Here is a 10,000-nt window from a genome sequence, read left to right as displayed (position 1 = left end):
TAGCATTAGCCCGCTCTGGCCTGCCGAGAGAGCAAGTGAGCGGGAAAAGCAGGTCACTCAGCCAGCCCTCACTACTCTAATGCAGCCACTAGCGCACCGCTAACTAGGTCAGCACAGCACAGCACAGCACAGCACAGCATAGCGGACGCCATCTTGGATCGCGCTACGGCTCCCGTGGCGCTCGGTTGCCTGAGGAGCCCAGTGTAAAACGTGCGACTGAGAGAGACGTAGCCGTAATGGTGTTCTGCGGAGCACGGAATGCTGCAACGAGAAGGCAGAAGAAGCAATGAGGGAGAGGGGGAGAGGAGAGAAGGCAGGAGAGGAGAGGAGAGAGGGCAGGAGAGGAGAGGAAAGGAGAGGGGGAGAGGAGAGGAAAGGAGAGGGGGAGGTGAGAGGAGAGGAGAGAAGGCAGGAGAGGAGAGGAAAGGAGAGGGGGAGAGGAGAGAAGAGGAGAGGGGGGGATGAGAGGAGAGGAGAGAAGGCAGGAGAGGAGAGGGGAAGGTTCAGTGATGTTTTCACAGATGTCGGAAAGGAATGAGTGAAAGAGAAAGCATGTCAGAGAGAGAGACAGAGACAGAGTCCAGTGTTTTCTTAACCATACACAGATGACAAGAGTGTTTTATTATGCAGATATTAGTCAAATGAGAGAGGGGGGGTGGACTTTTCACTCATTGGGAAGTGGTAGAGAGGGAGAGCGTGAAGCTAAGAATCTCACTTGTCTGTATGTAGGTGAAAGTTCTTAAATGCAGAGTTAATGTAAATGTTTAGACGTACACATAGTTCCGAGTGGCATAATTTGTATAGCAAATGTACATGTCTAGTAATGACAGCAGCAGTTGGAGCCTACTAGTAGTGCTGGTGGAGTAGGAGCAACAGCAGCACTGGTATAATAGCAGTAGAATAGCGATAGAAATAGCAGTAGAATAGCGATAGAAATAGCAGTAGAATAGCGATAGAAATAGCAATAGAATCAAGAATGGACTACTGCAACCGGGCCCAGGCCCAGGGGCCCAAGACTCAAGGGGGCCCAGAAGCCCAAGCCGCTGTATTTCCATTCTAATAATAATAATACTTTCGTTTTATATAGCGCCTTTCAAAACACCCAAGGACGCTTCACAGAGTGTTGTATTCTCTTAGTATGTTAAAAATTGCACTTTTAACAGCAGTTTTTTTCAAAAATGTCTCAGGGTAGAAGACTCCGAAACCTCATCAACATAGAGTCTCTAAAACCTTCAAGATTTATGGAAACTACCAACAATCATGGAGGGGGGGCTTTCTTGTTCGGCCCAGGGGCTACTGGAATCGTAATCCATCCATGAGTGGAATAAGGGTAATTTTAGCAGTCATAAAAAAGGAATAGTAGTGTATAGTGTGATAGAAGTAATAATATTCATAGTGGTGGTAATAGTAGCAGTAGTGAAAAAGTAAAGTGGCCCTTATAGTAGCAATAGTCAGAGTAGAAGTAGAGGTACTCTTACAGATGTAATTATAACAAGGTGGTATGCTATTACATGCATTCAGCTTTGTAATGTACTACGAGTGTTGTAATTACACCTGTGTACTTTATACTTTATACAACTCTGGTAATAGTAATAGTGGTAGAGGTAGCAGTTTAGCCGAGACAGATCAGCAAGCAGGTAAATACTTAGCGTTAGCGATGATTGGTTGGCTGGTAAATACTTGGTGGTAATTGGTCAGCTGTACAGCAGAACACTGTCTCTCTGAATGAGGTGTTCCGTGTTCCATGATTGGCTACAAATGTTATTGTCACAGCGTACACCTTTTCATTCTGTGTGTGTGTGTGTGTGTGTGTGTGTGTGTGTGTGTGTGTGTGTGTGTGTGTGTGTGTGTGTGTGTGTGTGTGTGTGTGTGTGTGTGTGTGTGTGTGTGTGTGTGTGTGTGTGTGTGTGTGTGTGTGTGTGTGTGTGTGTGTGTGTGTGTGTGTGTGTGTGTAAGGGAGAGGAGTGGGGATGGGGCGTGAATTCAGGGAACTCTGTAAGGCCTGAATGACAACTTTCTGACAGAAACTGTTTCTGTCCGTTACAGAGAGAGAGGGAGGGATAGAGGGAGGGAGAGAGAGGGAGAGAGAGAGAGAGTGTGTGTGTGTGTGTGTGTGTGTGTGTGTGTGTGTGTGTGTGTGTGTGAGTGAGAGAGAGAGAGAGAGAGAGAGAGAGAGAGAGAGAGAGAGAGAGAGAGAGAGAGAGAGAGAGAGGGAGAGGGTGGGTGTGGGAAAAGAGGACTTTCCCAGACACACCTTCAACAGTTGTCAAAAATATTTAAACAAAGGACGCACACACACACGTGTACACACACACACAAAGAAGACACACACAAACACACAAACACACACACACACACACACACACACACACACACACACACACACTAGGGATGGCACAAACCGCACCGAAAACCGAAACCGTACAATTCACACACATACCGAACCGAACCGTGCAATCCATCGCAAACCGCAATTCATGTACTGCCCAGAAAAATATGTTACACAGAGATTCTAGGAGTATCTTATCCAGTCTCTCTGATTATAAAACATTAGCGTATAAGACCAAATCAGAGGATGACACAATGAAAATCACACCATTTTCACATTATAAGCCTATACAGACCATATGAGTGATTCTACGATTTCCCTACGCTTTTGGCAAAAGCAAAATGTCAATTATCAATATTTTTTTTCAACTAAATGACCTAGATGTTTACATAGTGTATATATTTAAGTTTCCAAACAAACAAATTGCCAAGCTTAATCTTAAATCATTTGATAAATACTGTAATGAAAGCGAACATTTGCTTAATTATTTTGTCAACAGTGTTATGGACAAATACTATGTCATTTCAAACATATATAAAAATACTACAGAGTTGAAACAATATATGTTTGAAAGTGCTTATGTCCCTTAGCAGTAATGTTGTCATTAATCTGTGCAACTGATATAGAAAATGTGATTGTTGAGCTTCATAAGTAGGATTTTATGAATCACTGTGATACAGACTGACACATTTTTCATCATAAATCCCTGTAACGTCTGATTTGAATATAGTCACCCTCCTTACACAAGACTTCCTTCTCCAGAGATAATCCCTAGTGTATGTTCATAGGATTTTTCCAACACATAAGGGATCAATAGCGCAAAAACACTTTCAAAACAGTCAACCGTGTTACTCAACTGTGTTACGGTCAACAGTGCAGGGGAACAAGTCGGCACTTTTTTAGGAGAAAAAACAGAGCAGACAAACCCATCTCCCTAGAACACAAATTATTTTGTTTGTTTGTCTGTCAATATGGATATAAATTGGCAAAAACATACTCCTCCTCAACTGTCATCAGTGTTGCCAGATTGGGCTGGTTCCCACCCAATTGGGCTGCTTAGGATGGCCGTGTGCAAGTAAAAATGGCATCTATCAGAAAAACCTGCCCACTGCCATATAAATCAATAGAATTGGGCGGGTTTTTAGGGCGGATTTTGAACATTTTTTGGGCTGGAAATCATCAGCCTCATCTGGCAACCCTGACTGTCATACTTAATTGTAACACCATTGACGGTAACACCGTTGACATTTCAGCCATTTTTATGGTGTTGTGCTAACTGAGGACCTCAGAAGTTCCACCACAACACCTTAATCAATTCATGTATCTGTATGCTTTATCTGTGTTTTTCTACATGTGATTTCTAATTCAGATTCTTATGAATATGTTGATAACACAGTTGACAGGCAATTTTCCCGCTATGAGAACATGAAAAAGAATGGATTAAATTATGGAAGGATGGAGCTCAAAATTTACCAAAAAGTCCTCCCGTATCCTGCCAAGCAGGTTATGACATCACGTGATGTTATTCGTATGGCCTAAGACCAAACCATTACTGATTTATGGAGGAGGTTTCAGACCGTGACACGGTTAACACAGTTTTCGTGGACACACACAAAATGGCAAATTTCATGTATAATGGAAAGGACAGTGGTCTTTCTGACAGTTTTGTCATATTGTGATGATTACTGTGAATCAACATTTGCAATCGTCTTGGGCAAAACAAGTTTCTTTACATGCTAATATGAAGACTGAATCTGACATTTGGAAAACAGGACGGCATGAAAACGCCCAAAACCAGTATTAAATATTCATTCTTGCTGAGGGAAATAATGCTATGTCTACACTTTCTGTATTATATGAAAGATAAATGTTTTCTAATGTCCAAAACATCATTGGATGCAGTTAATAGTTAGTGGAATTGCCAAATAAAATCCACGGACTTAAAAGTGTAGCCGAATTAGAGAATCACTCCTATAGGATATTTAGTGATAAGTCAGATTCTAGTAGCCAGTGCACCACTTATCATGAACTAAAAAAAAAGAACCGTAGAGAACCGAAAACCGTGACCTTGACACCGCGATATGAACCGAACCGTGAATTTTGTGAACCGTACCACCCCTAACACACACACACAAACACACAAACACACACATATTACATCATGTCTCCTCTCTCGGTTGGACATAACTGAAAACCAAGTTCAGGCAAGTTCACACAAATGCTCTCTACCTCTCTCGACCTCTCTCTCACACACACACACACACACACACACACACACACACACACACACACACACACACACACACACACACACACACACACACACACACACACACACACACACACAGTTTCACCATCCAACATACACACCCTTACCCACTCAGACCCTCGTTATACACACCAATGCACACTCACAAACATACACGCTGACACACATACAATCTCACTCATGTGTACGTCTGCACATATACACTTGCATAAATACATGCACATACTGTGTTTCTGTCTCTGTCTCTCTCTCTCTCTCTCTCTCTCTCTCTCTCTCTCTCTCTCGCTCTTACACACACACACACATATGCGCACGCACACACACACACATACACACACATGCACACATACACACACAGCATGTTGAGAGCTCGTACAAAAGCTCCTCTGACCTAATTGCTAATGTGAGTGTTTTTATGTGTAAGCCTTCTGAAAGGAAGAGTGTGTGTGCGTGAGCCTGTGCGTGTGTGTGTGTGTGTGTGTGTTTTTGTGCGTGTGTGTGTGTGTGTGTGTGTGTTTGTGTGTGTGTGTGTGTGCGCTTGTGTGCACGTGTGTGTGCATATGCATGATGATTTCGTGTGTGTGTGTGTGTGTGTGTGTGTGTGTGTGTGTGTGTGTGTGTGTGTGTGTGTGTGTGTGTGTGTGTGTGTGTGTGTGTGTGTCAACCCTTGGGGAGCATCTCTTTAGAGACTGGGTCAGGAGATGAAAGGATGATGATGGAGAGAAGGAAAGAGGGAGATGAAGAAACAAAACCCACAAGGAGGTGGAGGAGGAGGTGGAGAAGGAAGAGGAGATGGAGAGAGGGGGCTGAGGAGATGAGGAAGACGGAGGGAGAAAAATAAAGAAAGGACAGACAGAGAGGAGGATGGAGAGAGGTAGAGGAAGACACTGAGGGATGCACAGATAAAGAAAGGAGGGTATGGAGGAGAGAGAGAGAGAGAGAGAGAGAGAGAGCATCTTCCACCAGTGTCCTACTGTAGTTCCTGTCTTCCTCTGTTTCTGTGTGTGTGTGTGTGTGTGTGTGTGTGTGTGTGTGTGTGTGTGTGTGTGTGTGTGTGTGTGTGTGTGTGTGTGTGTGTGTGTGTGTGTGTGTGTGTGTGTGTGTGTGTGTGTACAAGGGTCTAGATCTGATGTCAGGATCTGGGGGACACATGATCACATGATCTCGGTCAGTGATTCTCTGTGAAACTGTGGGCCAGGGCATGGTGGGCAAGGTATTACAAGTAGGCCTTGAAATCATTTTGTAAAAATCAAAATATGTGTCTACTTGAATCACTTTTTTAATGTTTTTGTCTTTTTCTTTTTTCAATGTATTTATATGTATTGACTCACAGGGTCTGCACAAGAGTTCCTATGTGACTGGGCTACTAGTTCATGAACAAATGGCAAATCAAGAACTTTAAACTTCGACTTTTTTTTGCACACCTCAGCTGGCAGGTGCGTCAGAGATTGCACCATGGGTCACTCAGCAACAACTTAGAGAAAGTTTCTAGTACCGAAACGTCGTTTATTAAAGAAAGAACAGCGAAATGGTCAGTGTGCGGGAGTTTATTGAAGTAAATCAAGGACTTTGACATTGATCAGATTATTCCTTCCACACCAAAGCGCTGTGTCAGCACGGCACACGAACGGGCCCACAAGCAGGAGCCTGAACAAGTGCGTGTTGCAACTTGAAAATAGAACTCGGGTCTATATTTCTGCGCGGGCATAAACTTAATTTTGACTAAAATATAGGCACTTTGCCTATGTAGGGCGGTACATACCCACCCCCTTCCTCGAACAGTTGCTCCCAGTTGTATGGCAATAAAGCCCACCTGGGAAACTCCCATTGTCATTGAGACACAGCAGCACTCATAGCATACAGTACTCACTAAACGAAATGGCATTATGCCTCACCCGTGTAAAGGGGCAGCCCCACATTTCTTAATAGATTCATTGAAATGGATAACTATCAACATATGTATGAAGGCCATCTGTTGCCCAAGTAGATTCAAATGTAAATTGTGAAGAACGTGAAGTCTGAAATACATTTGCTCAAGTTGGATGGTGTATGTATAGCTCCACCTGTCTCCCAGGATGGCCAACTCTGCCCTTAACACACAACTCTGTAACTGTACCGAAGAGTCTCGCTATGTGTGTCTAGCTCTGTCCTATCCTAAATATCTCTCTCTCCTGTGTATGTGTGTGTGCGTGTGTGTGTGTGTCTGTGTGTGTGTGTGTGCACGTGTGTGTGTGTGTGCTCTCCTTTTAGCTCTGTCCTAGAGAGAGATGTCAGCGTCCAGCGGGGCCAGTAGCAGCATCAGCAGCGGTAGTCACGACAACCTTGCGCATCACCATCATCACCACTCCGACTCCAGCAGCAGCAGCAGCAGCGTCGGCGTAGCAACCACCTCTAGCGAGGACCCCTCCTCCTCCTCCTCCTGCAGGTAACTATGGCCGTCTCTATGGTAACCACCACCCCATAATACTGAACACGCCCCCCCAGGTAAACACCACCAGATCTATAGCAACTAGCCATGTTAAACAAACCCTTATGATAAAAAGAGAAATATATATTGTAACCAAGCTGTATCTATGGTAATCAAGCCATATCTATGGTAACCAAGCTGTGTCTATGGTAATCAAGCTGTGTCTATGGAAATCAAGTCATATCTATGGTAACCAGGGGCCACATAACAGAAAAAATCCTAAATGCTCATCCTAACTTAAGATAGGAACAGTAAGATAGGAAAAATCCTAACTTCCTATTACAGAACGAATTCCTAAGTCCCTAGCCGTTTCTTATCTTATTTTTGCGCCCCCATCCTATCTTAAATTAGGAATTCCTAACTCCTCTATCATAGTGATTTTTTCGATTGGTCGTGTCTGTTTCTGCCATTTCGAATGTGCACGAGATTGATAGAATGTAACGACTTCACTTTTGAAGCGGTGGGCAGCCAGTTGTAGCCTAGGCTACGTGTTGGGGGGGAGAACGCCTAAATATTAATAATTACGGACGAAAAAATACAGTGAATATAAGGAGGGCGTTAGTTTCCATCAGTCATGTAGGCTACATTTGTAGCTAAGAATCCTCAAAAGTTTCCTCATAGCCGTGTTGTCAGTTTCAGCAGTTGCCGTCGCAAATCCGCCACCTGAATGCTGTTTTAACAATGTGCAAATTCCCATGATCAAGTAGCTTATTCAAATCAATGAAACGGGCGACGAAACAAGTCACATCGACTGTCAGCCTAAACAACAACAGTCATCATTCTGGGATGCCTCCGTGTAGTGAACTAAAGACATTCTTAGTTTGAATGACAGCGGGAAGATGGGAATTGAGGGAGGGAGAGCAAGGTGCGCCTGCCTGTGTGCACTGACAGAGGACGAGGGAGAGCGAGAGGAATCGGATCATCAAATAGGCTAACTTTTGAACAACGCTACGCAACCTAGAAATGCTAAACCCTGTTTTGCATAGGCCTAATATTTACACCGTTAACTTTCTGAGGACAAATGGATTAGTTTTGTGTGGTCTATAAATTCATCAGTAGACCTAGTAACTTGTCCTGTTCAACTCCTGAGAGGAGACTTTGGCGAGGGAGCGCACGTTGTGCTCATAAGCCTGTCACAACATCAGCACGTAGGCTATGTGAAGTCAGTTGTTTTTTTGTTGGACGTTGCAAAATCAGTCTTTGATGTGCAAACTCCATGGTCAAAGTAGGCCTAATTCAAAGGCTACACTTGTTAATAGGAAATGTGTTTGGCTTTCAAACTATTTTCTTTTTTAATGTCTAAATAAAGGTAGGCTATATTGCATTGATAGGCCTAAAACAATGACAGGCTTCAAATGGTAAAAATTATTTAGGCCTACATCAGGCAACTATGGAATTGTAGCCTGCCTGGTTGGGAAGCTACTGTGGTAACCGTACCAGTGCCATTTTTTCTCTCTTGAAAACAAAATGCTCCCATTAACCCAGGCATCACTGCTCTAGGTGTTTTGGTTTGATGCCCCATGTTGCTGACATAGTGCATAATGCAAAAAAAAGCACCAGTAACAGTGGTATCCTGAGTTTAGGACAGGGTGTATGGTCTCCTAACTTAGGCATCCTAAGTTAAGATATTCCTAATTTAGGATGCTTCTGGAATGGCTATATTCCTATCTTAAGATAAGATAGGATTTCTTCCTAAGTTAAGTTAGGAAACCTCCTTCTGTTATAGCAAAAATCCTAAATCCCTTCCTATCTCAAGATAAGATAGGATTTCAGACTTAGGAAGTTTCTGTTATGTGGCCCCTGGGCCCTGTCTATGGTAATCAAGCCAAACCGCCCAGATCAACAATTCGTATCTATGGTAACCAACCTCACAACTATGGTAACCTGGCCCACCCCCTGGTAAACAAGCCTGTCATTCATTTCACTGCCAATTGTGCCAGCACAAGAACGCATGTGACAAATACAAATCTTGTATCTCAGTATGACCTGTGTTTTAATATCTCTTTGTCTTTTCCTCTTCCTCTTCTTCCTCTTCATCTTCCTCCTCTCTCCTCTTCTTTCTCCTCCTCCTGCAGACCCCCTGCGCCTCCTGTCCGGGTGGCCAGCGGTCTGCGAGACTCCTCCTCCTCCTCTGCCACCTCCTCCTCCTCCTCCTCTTCCTCCTCCTGCTCCCTCTCCAAGCCCCTCCCCATGGCACCCGAGGAGAAGAACCGCAAAGCTCGCCTACGGGCCATCTTCCCTGGAGGAGACAAGTGTGAGTTGCACACACACACACACACACACACTCACACACACACACACACACACACACACACACACACACACACACACACACTCACACACACACACACACACACTCACATGGTTTGGGACCATGTGACACATCGTGACATCCGGACTAAATTTGCTCAAGTTGAACATGATTTTTAATCATCTTGCCCAAAATGCATTGGTGACTACCGTCGCATGTAGTCGTTGCACAATGCCAAAAACAATGCTTTCTTATTATCTGTCCCAGGGGCCCATGGAATCATAATCGTTCCCTGCAGGTTGGGGTAGCGAATCATGATTCATTTTACATCTAAAACTTGTCATACACATTCAGTTTTTTTGTTTGTTTTTGTTTTGTTTTTAGCCAGTTGTTTTCATATTTCATGTGCAACTCCTAAATCCAGAAAGTATATGACAACAAACATCCTGCTGTGAGGGCAGCTTTAGATAACCTTGTGGTAGAAAGGTGATATATGAAATAAGGTCAGTGGGTCTTGCATTTGTTGGTCATATTATTGCATTGCGGTCATATTATTCCACACCCACAAACACAAACACGGTGTGTCCAATTAAAATGGGAGTCATTTTAACTGGAGAAGGCCCTATACAGTAGACTAGTATAGATCGCTCCTCCTGAGTAATCTAGTCCCATAACAACGTACCA

General features: G+C 43.7%; 1 protein-coding gene across 1 annotated transcript in view; it reads left to right on the top strand.

Moving 5' to 3' along the window:
• The window catches only part of LOC134452915 (serine/threonine-protein kinase PAK 3-like), a 33,567-nt gene that overhangs the window by 9,729 nt on the left and 13,838 nt on the right, over positions 1-10,000 (top strand). The window contains exons 2-3 of the mRNA XM_063203593.1: positions 6,849-7,023; positions 9,141-9,319. Of these exons, the coding sequence (XP_063059663.1) occupies positions 6,866-7,023; positions 9,141-9,319 (337 nt within the window). The 5' untranslated portion in view covers positions 6,849-6,865. The remainder of the gene's footprint in view (positions 1-6,848; positions 7,024-9,140; positions 9,320-10,000) is intronic.

This window comes from Engraulis encrasicolus, chromosome 7, assembly GCF_034702125.1.
Source record: "Engraulis encrasicolus isolate BLACKSEA-1 chromosome 7, IST_EnEncr_1.0, whole genome shotgun sequence".
NCBI lineage: Eukaryota > Metazoa > Chordata > Actinopteri > Clupeiformes > Engraulidae > Engraulis > Engraulis encrasicolus.
Note: the sequence above shows the minus strand (reverse complement) of the source record. Positions and strands in the feature narration are given on the sequence as shown.